Here is a 20,946-nt window from a genome sequence, read left to right on the forward strand (position 1 = left end):
GCAAAGGCAGAAACCAATCTGTTCTGACTTAAAGCAATTATGTAAATACTCCCCCACCACATGAAACGGCTGCTTGTTTCAGAGATCCGAGAACCAGCTCGTGATATCCTATCGAGTTCTGACTTTGTACTATGTAAAATTGCGACCCATTCTCCCACTAATCTATTGGATTGGAAAAATGTGTCAGTTGAAACTTAACCTTAATCAAATTATTCCAAATTCTACTTGTTTCTGAAATATAGGGTCTTTTATTCTGTCTTCTCGGTCAAGGTTGTTTTTCATCACTGAGAATTAAATTTGTGATCCTCATCTGAGAGACTCAATACATTCCAGCGTGTTGAGAGAGCAAAACCAGACACTGTATCCAAATGAGGCCTAACTAAGACTTTGGCTCAAGGATCAACAGTTGCCACCATATTTTATGTATAGCCATGGATATTCTCAAAAGAATGCCATAAGATGGGTTAGCTGCAGTAACAATGCTCTGATTTAGGCAGATTTCATTTGGGATGAGCCGTTTTGCTGTCCAGTTGAATAAGAATGTCTTGGATATCTGGCAAGTAGTAATTGTAGATTGGGAGAAATCTGTATAGGGATTGTGGAAGAACAATGGCATGGAGGGGACGAGATTTCAAGATCATAAAGGCCATGTTTCTAGTAAATAAGGATCTAAACACAGCTTATTATGTACTCAGATTATTTTGTGATAGGCTAACATGAGGAGGGTTCTTCTGCACATTTGATCTCATCACTCTACATTGATAATCCTCATGTCTTCCTGTCACAGCTTTAACATCCACCCGAACAAGCAAATAGGACCTCAGTTTCACAACTCATTTAAAGCAAAATGCCTCTGATAATGTAGTGCATTTTCAGAATGTGTTTGAATGCCAACAATGCCCCCGGATCCTGACTGGGGTTTCAAACCTTAGCTTCTGATTCAGAGGTAAGAGTGATAGCGTCAATAAAGCTGATATGAAAACTGAAAACGCTGGATGAACTCAGCAGGTTTCGAAGCATCTTAGAGATAGAAGCAGAGTTAATGTTTCATGCCTGTGACCTTTCCTCTGGTACTTTTTGGCTGTGTCAAGTTGATACTATGTTCATTTTGCACCACTGCCTTGAATCAGTGAATTTTAAATTTTTGTGGTCCAACTTTTCTGCCTCCATCATGCTAAATTTGTCTATTCCTGTCTTGAACTTGGTAGTTCTGTAATTTTCAAGCACTTGTCAATCAAAATTTATCTATTTTTCCCTATCCTGCAGTCACTAAGTGTTCGTCTTCAGCAATGTTTCCACTAATTTTGAGTTTTTTTGCTCCATGACCATGAGTAACTTAACAGCCTAACCAAATCAGACTAGCATTTCAGCTAAACTCCAGAACCTTTTTCTCATCTTCATAAATAAGCATGAGTACATAAAAATCCAGGATGATGCTTCACTGCACTTGCTGAAAGAAAGCACCACAATTGGAAGTGCAGCTTTTTGGATGCGTCATTAAACTGAAGTCCCCATTTTTATTTCAGGTGGATGCCAAATATCTTATGACACAATTAAATGAAAAGCAGGGGAGTCCTCCAATTTATCCCTCAATCAACAGCACTGAGAAGAACAGATTATCTGGTGTGTATCTGACGGCTGTTTGTAGGACTTTACCGTGCACAAACTGGGTATTGCGTTTCCCTATATTTCAACAATAATCACAAATCAAAGTATCTCATTAGCTGTACGTTCTAAGTCATGAGAACACAATATAAATACAAAGTATTTGTTTTGTTTGGCTCTAACTCTTAAAATGTATTCGTCTCATTAGACTATTCTGATCGTGTTTTTATATTTACCTCTTTCAGAAACCCAGCAACAAATCAGTCATTTCTTTATTTGACAGCATGAATGAACTAACTTAAACAGTCTTGAAGATTATTTTACCTAGTCCTATTGTGGCATTTATGCTTATTGGTTCTGTCAGCGTAAGTAAAGTAACTGAAACCATTGCAGTCATACTTCACTCTTCTGCCAAATTTGGTAGTTCTACCCATAGACATAATTTTATTGAAAAGCTGTATCAGCCTGTCTCTTCCTGCATCTTGTCCGTTATTTCATCGTATTCCTTGCCAATTTCTAAATATCTATCTTTCCACTTCTTTCGTCACCTAAATAATTGCTAAACCCTGCTAAAGAAAAAGTCGACTCTCATAGAATCATAGAGCACCTATAGCATAGAAAGAGGTCATTAAGCCCATCAAGCTCTCCACGGTTCCTGTCTTGTCAGCCTCACACCCCTGTTCAATCCCAGTTGCCCATTTCATTTTCTTTTGAAATCATTGTTTGTGCTTCTCCAGCCACATCGGCACTTTTTGTGGCCCACTTTTCTCTTCAAATTTTTCTTGTTGAATGCATTAAAGATCACACCTCCAATTCTTTACCTGTTCAATTGTTGTGAGAGCTGTAACTATTCCTACTCTGTCAGCTCTCTGCTTTCTGAACTCCAGTAGGATCTCCAATCCTCCCATCAAGAAAAATCCCTTCAAAGTCAATGTATTTACTAGTTCATAACTTATTTTTCTGTTTAGAAATTTATATCCTAGAAAAATACCTCCACGCTTTTCTATTTTGTTTGATTGCCTTTCTATACTTAGTAATCTCCAAATGCTAAATATTACCCTACTTTATGATCACCATCCTCCCCAATCCCACCTTACTCCACTCTCATTTTGCAGCTTAAAACTGAGTGCACGCCCTTTAACCCATAATGCACCACTCAGCAACAATTTTTAGCACATTTCCTTTCTCATTAAATAAAATCTCCAAGCAATACATTAAATTAAAAGATCTGACCAAATCCACAATTGGAAACTTAGATATCTTAATATGGTTCATCCACCACTGATATGTGATGTCCATTTGGAACTCCTATTGATTGCTTTGGTGCATTGTCAGTCATTATGAGCAACTCTAAAACATTTCATATGTTCTGGCTCCACCCTTCCAAAAAGTTATTACTGCCTACCAAAGTAATGTTCATGACTATCTAATTTGCTCTAAAGTTATTCTATCTGTACAGATTTAGCTCTATAGACTCTGTTCTCAAACCCACAGTGTTCCTCTTTTACGTAATTAATAACATTTTCCACATATTCTGCAGCCAGACTTTTGTTGATATTTCTACTCAACAGGCATCAATCAGTGTCCTTCAGATGATAAGTTTATGTGCACTGTAACAGCTAAATTAGTTCCATTCACCCATCTTCAGCAGAGCAATGAAAATTTAGTTTCAGTTCTCTGCACACTTTGCTTTTGTTTTTTGCAGCTTAACAGCTACATCTCATTAACTTTAATGGTGTCACCTTCAGTTCTTTCTCATCATTCAGTATTCTTGTCCTCATTACCTCCTCATTACCTTAAATAAAGCTCCTACATCTCCTCATTACTAAAGCTATCCAAATCCTTGTTTTTTTTCTTTCATGCCACACCTGTTTTCTCCTAAATCATTTTTAAATTCTATGAAGCTGATGTCAGAAAAGATTACCCAAGGGAGGGTCTTTAAACATCCCTGGCCACCCCAACGTAGGATAACAGAATCCTGTCAGCTGACTCCTCCTCTCACCATTGGTATCCAATGTGTCTTTCTCTGCCGTGAGCTCTCTTGGCTGCCTCACTCTGTCTCATTGGTAATATTCTTGCTCATGCTTCTTTGCATTTTCCCATCTCATTTATGCAAAATTTCATGCTACTTTATGAGCACCATCCTCCCCAAACTGACCTTACTCCACCCTCATTTTGCAGTTTAAAACTGAGTGCACGCCCTTTAATCCATAATGCACCACTAAGCAACAATTTAGCACATTTCCTTTCTCATTAAGTAAAAACTGAAAGAACTGTGGATGCTGTAAGTCAGGAAGAAAAACAGAAGTTGTTGTAAAAGGTGAGCAGGTCCAGCAGCATCAGTGAAGAAGGAAAAAAAGAGTTGGTGTTTCAGGTCCGGTTCTGAGGAAGGGTTACCGGACGTGAAACGTTAGGTCTGTTTTTTTTTTCTTCACAGATGCTGCTGGACCTGCTGAGCCTTTGCTTTATCATTACTTGCTTCCTTTTATAATCCAGGTGCTCTTAAAAGCCTAGACTGGGCATCATTTTATAATTGTTTCCAGATTTGCCTAATCTCTTGTTTTCCTCTTTTCGACTGGGGTAGCGTGCTACATCGTTGGTCTTTGCCCGTCATCTCGTATTCCGACAACACAGAATTCATATTCAGAAATATGTATTTGATAAAGCATAAGTGCAGTCTCTTTGAAGCAGCAGCCAAAATCCCACAGTGGGAGGATTTAGAAGCTTTAGTTGTGAACCTGTCAATTGATACCATCTCCCCAGTTTCTTAAATTTAATAATTCTGATTTAAGGTATCATGTGTTCTCATCTGAATGGCTGGATAGGGCAGCATGGTGGAATATTTCAGCTTGGACATAAAGGAGGGCAGAGGGAAGGTGGGGGGGATTAAGGACAAGATCCCAATCCCACGAAAATACACCCAACTGTGGACTTTTTATTATGTATCTGATCACTGCGCAGCAGTCATGTGGCCCAAAGTATTGAAGCACAATGATGCGTTGCTGCCAGTGTGGACATCGCAGTGGAAAATGGGGAAGAGATTAAAAGATGAGTATGCAGAGCAATAAAATTATTGTCATTTATGGAGCGTTCCATGCAGCGGCAGTTTATGTAACAAGATTAGTGCTACAGATCATACTTACATATTAGGCAGTAGACACTGTGCATTAAGAGGTCTGTAGGAACATTTAATAAAGAGGGCTTTCTTGTAAGGTAATGAATTATATTGGTGTCTGCCAGGGAAGTAAATACTGTATTCATTAAGAAAACTTGAGAGTAAAAAGATTTCTATCTCAAAAAGATTCCTGTAAAATGCCACAGTAAAAAGATGGTGGGTGTTGCAAGGTTGCATGAAGAGGTTTTTAGGTAAGCTATTTTGTCCCTTACCCAAAACGTGCAGTGCCCAAAAAATTGTGTTTTGCTTTACTGTCTTGCTTAACCATAGATAGATTTTAAACCTCAGGGCAGGCTACTAAATTAGAAGGGTTTTAGTTTAGTTTTCCCTGTTGGAGCATTGGCAGAATTTTCTCTTAAAAGCACTTAAAACTGGGTAGTATAGAGCAAGTTTTTATTCTGAAGTTTTAATTTGTTCCTGGTGCATATTTGGTGTTAAGGAAAATTTTAACTTCATTTTCTTCATATCTGGGTTCTTACTGGGTTAGGATTTTATGAATGCTGATATTTCTTGGAAGAGACCACGCTTCGTGAATTCTCATCAGTTGTTTTGTCTGACTGATTGCAAGGGTAGCAGATGTAGTCATCACATCAAAGGTGGATCTAGTCCACACTGGATGTGTGCACACTTGTAGATATGGACTTTGCAGGAGATGTAACAGAATAGAGATCAAAAGTAAAAAAAACGTGGGCTGATTATTTCATTCCATCACTGCAGAATGCCAAGAATGATTGTAATACCATCACCACTCCCCGGCCGATGTGATCTTTTGAGTTCACTAGTCATGCTCCAATTTAAATGAGCTGGTTTTCCTCCAGTAGTGCTGAGAGAACATTTCCTTGGTTCCTCAAGAGCCAGTAATATACTTACCTGCAAGTATAGATGCAACTACTTCTTGCACATTCTTTATGGCTGTGAGTGGGCTAAATATACATCTTGACTGTTCAAGCCAGTGATACAATTTCCACATTTCTGACAAAGGATCCACTCCCTACCTTTCCACAACTTAACACTACACTATACAATTAAACAAGAAATGGCAAATAGAAATTAAACTTAGGTTTTTAAACAATTATACATATATTAGGAGCCTTGAAGTGCAGTTATTTTTAACCCTGTTCCTCTTATGCATAAGCAATAAAGCATATTTTTAATGATTCATAATAATATGCCATGGTTTGTTGTGACAGGTCAGGGTATCTTATTGCACTTAGACTTGCATTTGCAAATGTGGGTACTTTGCAATTTTTGAGTGGCAAGCTGTTTAAAGTACAAGCTGGTAACATCACAGAAGGGGAAACAGAGCTTGAAGACAACAAATCATTTATCTATTTAACTATTCAGATTGACCAATTTTGAAATGAACAGCACATGCACTAGGAAAGAAGGTGGACAAATTAAATGTCAAAACATGTAGAGAGAAATAAATAGAGGGAAAAGAAACTGAGATAGAAGAATATGACAGAAAAGAGAAGGATTTTATTTTACTTTTTTAAAAAAATGCCTCGAACAACAATTAAAACCTGAAGGAGGGAGACTCTGCACTTGTACTAGTTAAATTTCATAGCCAGAGAAATATTAAGTGGCAATAGTTAAAACTTGATATGTTATGAAATGAATACTCAATTTTTAAATGGGCCAGATTTCATTTTCTGTGGGGAGTTCAGTTTGTATGCACCGCACAAACACAGCATTCAATGCCTTTCAATGTTAAGGCAGTCAGCATGATGCCATTTTTGATAAGCTAATGATGGAGCGGTGCATCTTGCAATAAATAACAGTGACCGCTGTTAATTGTCTCAAAATCATTATTAAAATTTCAATAGTGCTGCTGAAATGGAGGGAAACCTCTCAGAGTAGTTCAAGTAGGAGCAGTGTACGAACAGTAACAGTGTCACGGGGCAGTGGGTGTGTGCAACAGGAGACATTTGGCAAGAGGAAATTACCAAGGTGGGGTGGAGTGAGGCTTTGGAATGATTCCAAAGTAAGGACAAGGATCTTGAAATCATTTTAACTAGAAATGTTTTTTTTCAAATGTACGAAATGGAGAAGTTTTTTGGCACAAATATTTGCCTTTTCAGCAATAACCCTAACTAATGTGGTAGGCGTTTCTGCCATCAGTAAATTAAATGAATTTTACCAGTCAAAACCAAGGTTAAAACTACTATGCTTGCCAAATTTAGCAAAGAAAATGTGAGTTATACATGTAGAATTTGTAGAAAAGGCACTGATAACTGTTTATCTGCTACTCCAGAAATGAATTAACCAACTTTAGGAAATTAAGATTGGAAAACAAATTATTGCTTTTTATGCCCTTTGTCAAGCCTTAAATAGGTCCACGTCCCACATACAATTGCAGCTGAGAATTGAGTGTTTAATGCCTGGGTAGACTTGACATTAGTCATTTGAAGATTTAGAGTTATTTGCAGAGCAGTCATAGAATTTGTTTAGTTAGGGGGAGTCTTGTAATCCACAACTTTTTCTGAATTTGTTAATATGAATGAAAGAAGATATTTTTGGTAAAACATTTAATGGATTTAATGCTATTTGTTGATGGTTTTTCCCCCGCTCTGGTGTGAATGTGAACAATACCATAATGGTGATATCATTGAAATAATAATCCAGAGGTTAGACTAATGCTGCACAGACAAGAGACCAAATATGCTTATAGCAACCTGAATTTTAAGCTTAATTAATAAATATGGAATTATAAGTAAAAACTCAGTAATGATTGACTGTAAAGCTGCTGTTTTGTCACAAAAATGAATCTGGCTCCCCAAATTTTGGTTCACCAAAGTACTTTTTCGAAGAAAATTGCCATCATTACCTAGATTGGCTCAGAAAGGAGTCCAGATACTGAGCAATGTGGTTTACTCTTAACTACCCTCAGAAATGGCATAGCACAATAACACTAGATATATCTCACACTTTCAACTGCAATATTTTCAGAAGGAGGCACACCACTGCATTCTCAAGAACAACTAAAGACAGAAAATTAATTCTGGCCTTGCCAGTGATGCTCATAGCTTCTGAATAATGTCTAAAAAGTGATTCTGCATTTTTAAGCTGTAATGACCGCTGTTACACGCTCTCTAGGTGAGATCATAGAACTAGTAATCAACTATATTCCAACCTACAAGCTGCATGCAATACAGAAAGCCCAGTGATGTATCCTGAACAGATCCTGATGAAGTTGCATTAGTGCTAAGAACAATTTTATCTGGAGACCCTGTGGGATCTTTACAGAGGTGCTGAATATCGGTGTGCAACAATAAGTCATGAAACACACACCTGACATATGACCAACCAGCTGCTGGTCCATTCTTGTCTGGAAGGAATCTGTCCACAAGGCCTAAAGACCTGTGTGAAAATGATACTGAATGCTGCAAATGAGACTTAACCAAGTTTCTGTACAATGGAAACATAACTTGGTAATTTTTGTCTTCTAGTTCATGTCTTTTAAATTTTTCTATTTTTGATTTTTTAATCTTTGTTTTATTTGACATAATTCATACGTACAAGCAAACCTAAAGTCTTTTAGAAAATTATGTTTTTCTTTGTTAAACTCAATTTAGATGCCTTGATGCGTCCCAAAACTGAACTCTATCTCCCACATTTCTTCCCTTTTCTCATCAACACAGTGTGCTGGGCACTCAACTTTGTGCCACATTTACACCTTAAAGCCTCCATAGCAACACTGGGCTCTTCAGATTTTTCTCCACTGTCATTATGATTTGAATAGCTGTGGTCACTCCTCTCGTCCTTCATGTGACTTTTTCAATGGGTGACATTCAGTGTAGACTATATTTTATCATCAATACATGTAAACATTACGCATGTAAGCCCAATTTATTCAACTGAGTGGTGAGTATGGCCAGCCATTGTATTTACCTTGTTTGCAAAAGATGACCACCAATGCCTGACTCTTGCTAACCAGTCCCCTCTGTTATCTCTTCACCATAATTGTGCTGAGTGCTCCATTCTCCTATATTTTCACAGTCATATCATTATCTAATTCTCACAAAGTGCCTTTATCTGTGCTGAACGTAAGCAATTATTTTTGGTCCATATGTCAGCAAGACATAAAATCAAATGTGCATATAGAACCCACAGAATGTGTATGGAGGTACTGCAGGAGTTTGATAGAGCATGATCAAGTGCCCACAGGAATTCGCCTCATGTGATCTGGAACCAATTGTAAAAGTGAAGTGCCTATGGAGAGTAAATCCAGGTATCAGTTTTGGTTCAGTGGTAGTGAAGCTGCCTTTTAGCCAAAGGGATTTATTCAAGCCTATTCTAGGAACTTAAGTAAGCAAAGCTGATATGTCCGTGCTGCACTATTGGAGATATGATTTTTTGGTGAAATTTTCCCTGTCGGATGGACTTAGAAGGCTCCACAGCACTATTTGGAAAAAAAAAGGAGTTCTCCTTGTGACCCAGTTAATATATATCTCTTGAGCAACCCTGTGAAAACTACTTGTGTGGTCTTTCTGTGCACAAATTGGCTTTCTATTTTACAGAAACACTTCATGGGATTTGCAGTGTTTGGGATAGCCTGAAGTCTTGAGGAGTTTTACATAAACACATGGCCCAAATTTTCGCCAGAGTGAAAATTGTCATGGTTAAAATGTCAGGCATCACCCAAAATCACAAGTCCAGCACCCAGATCCACTTCCCATTTTTGTCAGGATGGCAGTGGAGCCAGGCTCGGTTTTACACATGCACATTTTACAGAAGAAACTCTGTCGTGATTTAAATCACAAGCTGCTCAACTGAAGAGGGTTTTGGCATCCCTGTAGCATGGAACATGTGGAGTGTACGCATTAGACCTACTAAGTGCAATTCTGAACTTAATGGATTCTTTCGAGAACCAGGCTACTCCGTTTGGAGAAATAGGTTACACCTATTGATATGTATGAGCCGAGGACTCCTATTTGGAGGGTTGGGGAGTTGTTAATTATGCTTTGTGGGAGTGTCAGATACTGTTGTTGGCAAAGTGTTATTCGTCCATCTTTTGGAATTATTAACAGGAAGGAATATTGTTTCTAAAAAACATAACTGTGAAGATATCAAACTATGTGTTCATTAATGTGGTTCTGTCACTGCTATTGCGTATAGATAGATATTCATGTTTTTCTGGTCTCCCTGCTATAGGAAGGATGTTGTAAAATTTGAAAAGTTTCAGAAAAGATTTTACAAGCAGTCACCAGATTTTGAGATATAGGGAGACGCTGGATCAGCTGGGGCTATCTTCCCTGGAATGTTGGAGGCTAGCGGGTGACCTTTAGAGAGGTTTATAAAATCATGAGGGGCATGGATAGGGTAAATAGACGATGTCTTTTCCCTGCAGTGGGGGAGTCCAAAACTAGAGGGCAAAGGTTTAAGGTGAGAGGGAAAAAGTTTAAAAGAGACCTAAGGAGCAACTTTTTCATGCAGAGGATGGTGCATGTATGGAATGGACTGCCAGAGGAGGTGGAGGCTGTTACAATTATAACATTTAAAAGGCATCTGGATGGGTATATGAATAGGAAGGGTTTGGATGGATATGGGCCAAATGCTGGCAAATGGGAGATTTATTTGAGATGTTTGGTCAGCATGTATGAGTTGGACGAAGGGTCTGTTTCGATGCTGTACATCTATGAATCTATGACTCTGTGTGAAGTGTCAAACGAGTCAAAAGCTGTCAAAATGTATTTGTATGAATGAGAATGCTTTTCATAATTGAGTATGTTGTACGGTATAGAACTTTAAATCATAGAACTTTTTTCCCCCGTGTGCTTGGCTATTAGTGGATACAAGTGAGTTAGTGGATACAAGGAGTTAGCGTGATAGGTGAGGAAAAGGGTATTAATATATGTTGGCATAGGCTGGCACTAAGTTGGCAGGATATAAGGGGCCATGAGATTGATAAAGAGGCTGGGATGATATTGAAGTTATGAGGGGCCATACTGCTTGGTTGAGGGGATAGGTTTACATAATTGGTATGAATGACCGTGGGGATGAGTACAGGGACATCGGGTATAGGGATGTGGAGATCAATAGAGATACAGATTTTCAGGTGGGTCTGTGAAGGACTCGGGATTTTCAGAGGAGCATAGAATGATGTAGGGGATATAAGGGTCCTTGTGCTGGGTAGAGGGTATAAGTTGTTATAGTGGGTATGATGAGCAATGGAGGATCGATGGGGAGGAAGTATGAGGCACCATGCAGGATAAATAGAAGGAAAAATGTTGCAAAGGGGTTGTGTGGAACCATTGGGGATGATACAAGAATAAAGATTGACAAAGAGGTATGCGAGGCAATGAAGGATTGATAGGGGACACAAGATAACATTGGTTGGCAGTGATTGGGCATGGGAAATGTGTGGGGGCTGCTGTGGGGTGAGGGTTGCAGGAGTGTTTTATATTCTTTTACTTTAATTTTTGGACACAGTGCTGGAGCCCCGAGGTAGGCTTTTAACTCAGCTCACCTTGGCAACTGGCAGCCTTCTCAACTCTTCGCAGATCATCTGGCCTGACTTCCAATCCAGCCCACCACCCCGGATTGAAAATGGTGAGTGCAGGCAGGCATTTTTAAAAGTTGGATTCAAAGAATCATTGTGCTTCAGCGCACCTGAATGGGAATGAACATTGGGTCCATTGTCTTTCTTTTTCTCTTTATCACACTTTCTCTCCTCCCTAACTATTTTCTCTCCCCAGGCTCTAATAGAGCCGACTCAAAGGCCAGTTGCTAAAAGTGTCCCAGAACACTGCAGACTTGATTGCTCCACATATTGGATTTTTAGGGCAGCCACGCAAATTCTGGACATTGATCATCAGACATAATAAGCTGGAGTCAATCTTGACTTCAGCGTTAGCCTTCTTAACTGGCCTCCATAAGGATAGATCAAGTGTGCGATCGTGGTTGTTCTGGTAAATTTGCCCCTTATTTTCTCGTTAAGCAAAGTCTATTCCTTCCTCAAAAGTTAACAGATGGCACATTATGAGTATATAAGCACACGTATCCTATGGGTATTGCATTCTCATTAGATGCTTTATTATGCTCCTGTGCACAATCATTGGTTGTGGAGTCATTAAGGTAACATTAGTGTAAATAGTCGAATATGTTGACAATGCAGTTCATGGAATAACTTCCTTGCTTTCCTCCAGCATTCAAAGACTTGTTGACAAATTCTTTAAAAAAAACTGTTTGCCTTATACAATTTGAGTATGTTTTCATTCTTTTTCTCAGTGCAGAGAAATTACTGTAAACATTATCTTCCTTCTCCCTTCTTACATAATGTTTTCATAAGTTTGCATATTCCTGTTCTAATACCTCATATATCTTTGCATTAATATCTCCTTGTGCAAAAGAATGTTTTTGTGTATGTTTTGATCAACTTGCTGTCATTCATGTTATCAGTTGGTGCTCATGCTTTTCAGTAATATCAAAACTGACAACTTTGCTATTCTTCTTGCAATCATGTGATTTTTCCCCTCTCATTTTCTGAGCAGTCCTTTTAGCCCTACAGGCAACATTCACTCATTTTTGTGATGCACTCCCGCATGTGCATCTTCTGCATGTTCACAGCCCTTCCTTACCTCACAGAAATATTATCCTGACATTATCATAAATGTTTGAAGTGTGCAGTCTTGGAAATATGTTTTCCTTATTTGCCCTGGAGCTTATACCTAATACAATTGCACCCATCTCTTTCTCCAAACCTTCCCCAACAGCTGGGTTATTTAAGATTTATACAGGGTGAGTAGCTTGTGAGCAGCATAAGCACCTTTGAATGATTCTTATCCTCAGTGCGTTCTGACACTTTAATATTTAACTTAATTTTGTCAGCATCACAGTTATCTATATAGTCACATTTTCCAAGGAGATTTATGATCAGCAACCATAAAGTACTTCTTAGCTTTCTTGAGAAAAGAGGAACTTCAGCCCAGTTTTTGAAAGTCTGCTCATTCATATCAAAACTGGATGTAATTTGAAGTTAGCTGGTAATCTCACACAAGTGATCACAAAGATTGCTTGTATGGAGAACAGAAAATAAGCACTGGTGATGTGAGACTGTTTTCCTGGCAGTGGGTTTCAGGCATCTTGTTGTTCTGGACAGAGAGAGCTTTAATCTGCATTTACAATCTGTTTTTATTTCACCTGGAATGACTGGTGATAAATTAGGTTCTGTCCTCCAACATTGAAATCCTTCATCTTGACATGACAAACAAAATCAGAGACAATAACTGTTTCAAATACAACATAACCATTCTAATTCATCACTTTGCCACATGGATATTGATCTTTTGTTTTGGGAATTTTTGGATAACCAATGTCAGTACAATGTGGTCTTACGTATAAACTTGGACTCAGCGATTGAACACTCACCCTTGAGTCTGAATGTTATAAATTCAAGCCACATTTGAGAAATTTGCAACAAGGATAACAGTGCTATGTTGAGGGCTTGTTATAGGTGTTCTCTTTCCGATAAGGCATCATATTAAAGCCAATTCTGCCATCTCGAAGAGTAAATACCGAAGTTAGCATGGCACTAATTGAAGAAGTAAATTACATTTTTTAAAATTTGCTCTTGGACATTACTGGCTAAGCCAGAATTTATTGCCCATCGCTAATTAACCAGAGGCAGTTAAAAATCAACCACCTTCCAGTGATTCAAGAGCACACACATAGATGATAGTTTTACTGTGAGGATTCAAGCACATGACCCTCGAACATTCTCCTGAGGTTCTGAATTACTGTTCCAGTGACCACTATGCTATACCATACCACCACCTCCTAAGTGAATATTCAATGCCGTCAACAGATACTATTTGGTTGTTTATTCATTGCTGTTTGTGAAACCTTGCTCTAAATAGCTGGATTGCAGAAATTGCCAAGTCCATGTGTGACCATTATTTAGCAATAATTCATTTATTATAAATATTTGGGAAAATCCAATAGTCATAAAAGGAATTCTCACAATGTTAATTTGTATCAGTGGGAATAAATTAGATGAAATATAAGAGAAAAATGTTTCACATAATGAGTCATTATGATCTAAAATTCAGTCTCCAAGTGTGGTGGAGACAGGTGGAGTTGCATCTTTCCAAGGGGTATTTGATAACGATCTGAAGAGATAAACTTGTAGGGCTATGGGTAAATGTGGGGGAGGGAGAGTGTACTGCAACTAGCTGTATTGATTGTTCTTGGAACCAGCATTGCTATGATAGAATGAATGGCCTCCAAGTGTGTTGCAGTCGTTCTGTGGTAGTATGCTGAAGTGATCATTAGAGTCATTCTGAGTGTTCTGTTTTGTTCCTTAAACTGGTCGACCACAAACAAACAAAAGTATTACCAATATATTACATTTCAGTATGTTTTCCAAAAAGGTTCTACTAAAAGTGATTAATATGGACTATCACAGCTTGCAATTAGTAATTGCAATAATTCCCTAAAGGGTGATTGTAGGAACTGAGGAATGTACAGGCCTGGAATGGACTGGCTAGTTACAGTGTCTAGGAAATATTATATCCCATAATATTTCAGATGACGCATATCAATTTATTTTACCAGCTACTTAACCAGCTCTCTCTTGGATAAGCTGATACAATCAGCCTCTGTTCATTTGCCAGTCTCTGCACAAAGTAGTTTTATCTAAGATAATAAAATGTGAGGCTGGATGAACACAGCAGGCCAAGCAGCATCTCAGGAGCACAAAAGCTGACGTTTCGGGCCTAGACCCTTCATCAGAGAGGGGGATGGGGGGAGGGAACTGGAATAAATAGGGAGAGAGGGGGAGGCGGACCGAAGATGGAGAGTAAAGAAGATAGGTGGAGAGAGTGTAAGTGGGGAGGTAGGGAGGGGATAGGTCAGTCCAGGGAAGACGGACAGGTCAAGGAGGTGGGATGAGGTTAGTAGGTAGCGGGGGGTGCGGCTTGGGGTGGGAGGAAGGGATGGGTGAGAGGAAGAACCGGTTAGGGAGGCAGAGACAGGTTGGACTGGTTTTGGGATGCAGTGGGTGGGGGGGAAGAGCTGGGCTGGTTGTGTGGTGCAGTGGGGGGAGGGGACGAACTGGGCTGGTTGAGGGATGCAGTAGGGGAAGGGGAGATTTTGAAACTGGTGAAGTCCACATTGATACCATATGGCTGCAGGGTTCCCAGGCGGAATATGAGTTGCTGTTCCTGCAACCTTCGGGTGGCATCATTGTGGCAGTGCAGGAGGCCCATGATGCAGCCATATGGTATCAATGTGGACTTCACCAGTTTCAAAATCTCCCCTTCCCCTACTGCATCCCTCAACCAGCCCAGTTCGTCCCCTCCCCCCACTGCACCACACAACCAGCCCAGCTCTTCCCCCCCACCCACTGCATCCCAAAACCAGTCCAACCTGTCTCTGCCTCCCTAACCGGTTCTTCCTCTCACCCATCCCTTCCTCCCACCCCAAGCCGCACCCCCCGCTACCTACTAACCTCATCCCACCTCCTTGACCTATCCGTCTTCCCTGGACTGACCTATCCCCTCCCTACCTCCCCACCTACACTCTCTCCACCTATCTTCTTTACTCTCCATCTTCGGTCCGCCTCCCCCTCTCTCCCTATTTATTCCAGTTCCCTCCCCCCATCCCCCTCTCTGATGAAGGGTCTAGGCCCGAAACGTCAGCTTTTGTGCTCCTGAGATGCTGCTTGGCCTGCTGTGTTCATCCAGCCTCACATTTTATTATCTTGGAATCTCCAGCATCTGCAGTTCCCATTATCTCTGTAGTTTTATCTAAGCTGCTTTTTCCTCCCCTACCCCCTTTTTCTAAATTTAGGATCTTTGCTTTTGTCATATATGAAATTGTTTGGTTTTGGTCTGAAGTTCAGAAGCTATTTTTGAATCAAAAGTACTGTAGTCATGGCATAAGGGTGCACAGAACTTAGGCAGTAAAACCTGTATCTCAGAGTTGCAACCATTTTAAAATATACTCCACTTGAGTTGGTAGCTCATAGAGTAATGACCTTATGCAATCTGTTGGTTTGGCCACATACTTGGTGACTTTAAATGCCACATGTATTTATCAGCCACATGCTCTCACGGTTTTTACATCCTTTCTTATTGAATGGTCTCCTCTTTGTTGTTCACAGAGCCTCCCAGTTTGGCTTTATTTGCAAAGTTGAGAGTTTTATTTATGTGCCCAACTCCAAGTCATTTTTGTACACCATGATCAGCCTTGCATTGATTTATTAACTCTGATATTTTGGAGAGCCACAGATTTTCTGTTTCTGTATCTTTACGAGCATGCATTCCATAACTTTCTGCTTGCAGCATTTTGACAGCATTTCTTTGGAAGGATAGACTTGAAATTCTCTTCCTGTATTCTTAAAATTTATACCAAAGTCCAGATCCTGAATTTTGACCATCAACACTATGAACATTTCACATGTTCTGCTGAAATTTCTGTGTCATTTCAATGAAAGTGTTAACCCTCTCAAAATAGATAGCGATACAAAGATCTGGAAACACACAAAGGCTTGTATCTTGCTCATTTACAAATTAGTGAGTTCTGCGTGTAGTTTTGAACCCACCATAACCACAACCTGTTATCTGGGGCGGTGTCAGGTTTGATATGTAGAGCAGCTCCTAGCAAGATCTTTCAAACCAAGAGAAAGCCAATTGCTGCATGTCCAGAAAACCCCAGCAGTACTACAGCAATATTGTCACTGTCACACTGTTTAAGGCTGTATATTGTTATTGTAAATTGCCAAAAAGCCGTCGACAGAATGACTGAAAGCTTATAAAATCTTGCATTCACTGCCTCATATCTACGTACATAATCTGCTTCTTAATCTAATGCAGATTGAGATACAGCATGCAAATTATGAAGGTTTGAATGGAATAGAGAGGGAGAAACTGTTTCCATTGGTAGTAAAGTTGGTAGCCAAAGGATGCAGAGATGCAGACAAGAAAAAACAGAGGGGAAGGGAAGATAATTTATTTAACAATGAGTTGTTATTCTAAAATACACTGTCCCTGAAAGGGGGATGGAAACAGTTTTGTACAGAAAAGATTTAACTGACACAAAGTTTAAGATTGTGCCCAGTAAAGGAAATTGAATGTATATTTGAAAAGTAGACAATTTATTTACTTAAAGAATTTATGAACAGGGCAATGAGTTTATTTGGATGATTAATGTAGATTTGTGATGGACAGAATGTCTTCTTCCCACATTACAATCCTATGATTCTGTGTTACGGGTAAAAGTTCATGACAAGTTTGTAACTTCAGCCCAGTATTCTTCTTTGAATAGTGCATTTGTCAGAGCAGCCCAGGCCTCAGTTTAACATCATGTTTGAAAGGCATTTAGCCCATTTGTTAAGTTTTATTTCACACCTTAGGCTTTCCCTCCCAAAAATATTGTTTGCCATTAACTGAAATCTTTAACTCACTTTATCCTTATGAAATGCAGCCTGCCTGCATTCATGTCCACTTAAAGACTATTACATGCCAAAGCTACTATTTTATAAGAATTTGTTTCCATCACCCTCTCTGGTTTAATGCATCAAAAAACTATGCATACAACATATGATATAAGCAATATTTTTAATAGCATGTTTTCAATATTACATGTAGAATGTACTTCCTTCATAACTATAAATTGCCCTTAGAATTGCTCATGCTAGAATCAGACCTCTTTTTGCGTACAAATGATGAAAGAGAAATTTGCAGAGGACAAGTTTGGATGAAGTGGCAGTTTTAGAAAAAGCATTCATCTCTATCACACTTGTCATGATTTTGTAATGTCCTAATGCACTTTACAACCAATGAAGTTGTTCAAAAATCAAGTTTCTGTTGCAAGTGATGTAAATGAATAAATGTAGTTCAATTCTGTAGCTGTAAATACTCTAAGGCATACATGTATATTTTGCATACATCAACACACAGAAATAGAAAGATATACCCTCTCAGTTCTTACTACTCTGTGTCATCTGTGTATTGTGTGCCAGTTAATGCTGCTGTAAGTCAATAGCTTTACTAGAGTTCTTTCATTTTTGTACATATTGATCAACAGTTCACACCCCATGAAGGACATGCTGCCGCAGTTTTCTCTCCATTATATTCAAGGTCTCAGTGGGCCTCATGAGTTTTCTGCCAAGAGGACAGCCCAACAGCCTATTTTCAAACTGCTGTTAATGCCCTTTGTAGCTGCTGGCTGCTGGGAAGTGCAGTCATGACAACGTAACAACGGTATCACTAATCTGATATCTCCTCCCTGCAGCGAGACACTAAAGCTTTGATTCAGCACCGCTAAGATCAGAACAACATGTAGAGAGTCATTACTTGCCCCTGACTGGATGACCACAATCTGGAACTGTTACCACTCCCACATTTTCCCACTCCCTAACCCAGTATCATTGAGACCACAGTGTTCACACCTTGTCTCATTCTGAGCAGTTGCAAAAGTCTATCAAAAATCTTCCTGATGAAGCAAAATAAAATATGGACACTAAACAGCTTCCAGGCCAGTACTGGGAAAGACTCAATGAAATAATGAGCCGTCCAGCTGAACTATTAGAAAAGCTAAAATTCATTGTTTTGGAAAAAAAGTTAGTCAAAACATAAAGGATTTTCATGATAGCTTGTGGTTTTTGGCATGTTAAATAGTCATGATTAATTTATCATTTGTGCGATGATACTGTGTACAAAGAGGTGTATTCTGTTTTAGTTTCTTTTATGAAGATAGGTTGAGGCAGAGGTGTAGAGCAATCCACTCAAAATCAATAAAGTAAATGGGTTGTGAGGGCTTGGTGTTTTTAAAGTTGGAATAGTAGAAGCAGTCTGAATGGGAGGGGGCAAGTTCCCACAGAATCAAGATTTTCAGTTTAGCTTGCAGCATTTGCTAGGGTCTTAAAACTACGAGTGGAAGCTCTTATTCTCTGTCTGTTACAGTTAAAAGCTGGGGTTTTCTTCCTGCTGTTAGAATTTCATGTGAGGCAATCTATTTTACTGAACTTGCCTCTGCCAAGGGTGTGTTTCTGGATGTTACTATATTGAAGTACAGTATTGAAACAGTTACTTATACACATACTTTTTTTGTTAAGCATTTCAATAGAGTTCTTTTATTTTTAATTTGTTTGTTTTTTTAATTGTGGTATAAAAATAAAATGTATTGTGTGTAAAGTCAAGTAGTTTGACCAATCAAATTGTATCTTGAATACATTGTCTCACACTTACCTTTAAAAGAAGAAAAAGTTAAGGTGTAGGCTATCTTCTTAAAATGTTTTGAGGGGGGTTTGGTCTGGCCCATAACAAACTGGGGGATCTGGGTATGATCAAAATTTCTAATTCCAGGTTGTGTTTAGGATTATTGGACTCAAAGACAGTGAGTGGTGAGTATTGGTGTTATTCTATTTTGAGTGTTGCATTTGGTTGGTTTAAATAGAGCGTGTCTTGTGTAGTAATGGCTGTATCAGTCTTTAAGACTTTCTTGGGTTGGAAGGAGCCACTTCTGGAGCTTTACAAAAAGTGAACAAGGTAAAGGCTTTAAAATTGGCAGACTAGCTAGAGTTGGTATTGCCTTTGCTCATGCAAAAAGGGGAGATAATTGCAGCAATAGTTTGACATTAACGAATGCTGCAAATGCCATTGAAATATTTGGAAGTGCCTAAAATTGAATTGCAAATGAACTAGCTTGAACATGAACAGGAAATGAAACAGTCTGAATTCCAACTGAACACAGAAAGAAAACACATAGAATAGCTTTAGCAGAGAGGAAAGACAAGGAAAGGAAGGCCGTAGTGGAATAAAGAGAGAAAGAAAGATTTTTTGAACTTGAGATTGGAACTAAAAACTCAAAGTCGACTTTAATGGTGGAGGTGGAGGTGAAAGATGGGGCTTGTGCTGAGGACAGTGTTGGAGAACAATCCCATTGTAGCCAAAGGTCTGATCAGGATCTGTTTAAATATGACCATGCATTACCAAAATTCAACGAAAAAGATGTAGAAGCCTTTTACATTTCATTTGAGAAAGTGACAAACAAATTACGTGGACGGTTCTTATCTGGATATTATTGATTCACACAGAGTTGGTAGGTAGATCTAGTAAGGCATTTACATTACTATCAGGGGAGATGCCTGTGGAGTATAATGAAAAATTTCATATTGAGTGCATTTGATCTAGTACCAGAAGCCTTAGGACAACAATTTAGGAATCTGATGAGGGAACCTGGTCAAACGTACAGAGTTTGAAAGGATCAAACAATGTAATTTTGATAGGGTGGATAAGGGCATTGAAAATAGATCAAACATGTAACACTCTTAGAAAGATGACTGTTTTGGAGGAAAGAAGTGAGAACTCACATGGAAGAGCAGAGTTAAGACTGAACGATTAGCAGCTGAATTGGCAGATGATTATGACTTGGTTCTTAAATCAAAGTTTGGCTTCTAACACCAATTTCAATCTCTGAGGGATGGAAATTAGGGGAAAGAAAAATCCTCAGGGGGTAAGGGAAAAGGAGGTCGCATTGAAGATAGTAAAGATAGTTTACCGCAGGGTAAAAAGGAAACCCATGAGGGAGAAAGAGAAGTGAAGAAGCTCAGGCGATTTCACGGTCATAAATTCGGTCACATGAAGTTTAGATTTGTTTTCCACACTTGCCAGCATGAAGTTGGTTTAGAAAAAGCACTGGGAAGGCAGATGTGGAAAAACAGGATAAGTCAATGAGTTTCGTTGAAGTGGTAAAGGAAAGCTTAAAAAACTGCAGAAGAGTGTACAACTTGACCAGGGATTGGTTGAGAAAAAAGTGCCAGATCTCATTAAAGAATTTACTTGTCTGGGTAAGTTTACTCATGTATGTAGGAGGAGTAGGTAAAGAAATTAAGATTTTAAGACATGCAGGAGCAAGTCAGTCTTTGATGGTTAGTGAAGAGGTATATAAGTGAGAAGGAATACTGTGAGAAAAGGTCATAATATGTGGAATTCATGGTGAGAAGAGCAGTATTTCAATACATAAAGCAAGGTTGGAGAGTCTGGTGAAAAGTGGTGAAGTGGTGGTAGAAGTAATAGAGAAATTCCCGGTTCCGGAAATATAGTTTATCCTTGATAATTACATAGCTGGATCACAGGCAGGAGTGATGCATACTGTGGTTGAAAAGCCAGTGGAAAATCAGGCAACTGAGGCATTGCAAGAAGTATATGTGGGAATTTTTC

At 39.0% G+C, this 20,946-nt stretch overlaps 1 protein-coding gene across 4 annotated transcripts in view; it reads left to right on the forward strand.

Annotated features, from left to right (window-relative positions):
- Positions 1 to 20,946, forward strand: part of LOC125451649 (sal-like protein 3) — a 67,938-nt gene that overhangs the window by 18,079 nt on the left and 28,913 nt on the right. For 2 of the 4 annotated variants that reach the window (XM_048529054.2, XM_048529064.2), the window contains exon 2: positions 11,213 to 11,332. The exons of the other annotated variants lie outside the window; for them this stretch is intronic. In XM_048529054.2, coding sequence (XP_048385011.1) covers positions 11,213 to 11,332 — 120 coding nt within the window. The remainder of the gene's footprint in view (positions 1 to 11,212; positions 11,333 to 20,946) is intronic. 4 annotated transcript variants of the gene reach the window in all.

The sequence above is a fragment of the Stegostoma tigrinum genome, chromosome 5 (genome assembly GCF_030684315.1).
Source record: "Stegostoma tigrinum isolate sSteTig4 chromosome 5, sSteTig4.hap1, whole genome shotgun sequence".
Classification (NCBI taxonomy): Eukaryota; Metazoa; Chordata; class Chondrichthyes; order Orectolobiformes; family Stegostomatidae; genus Stegostoma; species Stegostoma tigrinum.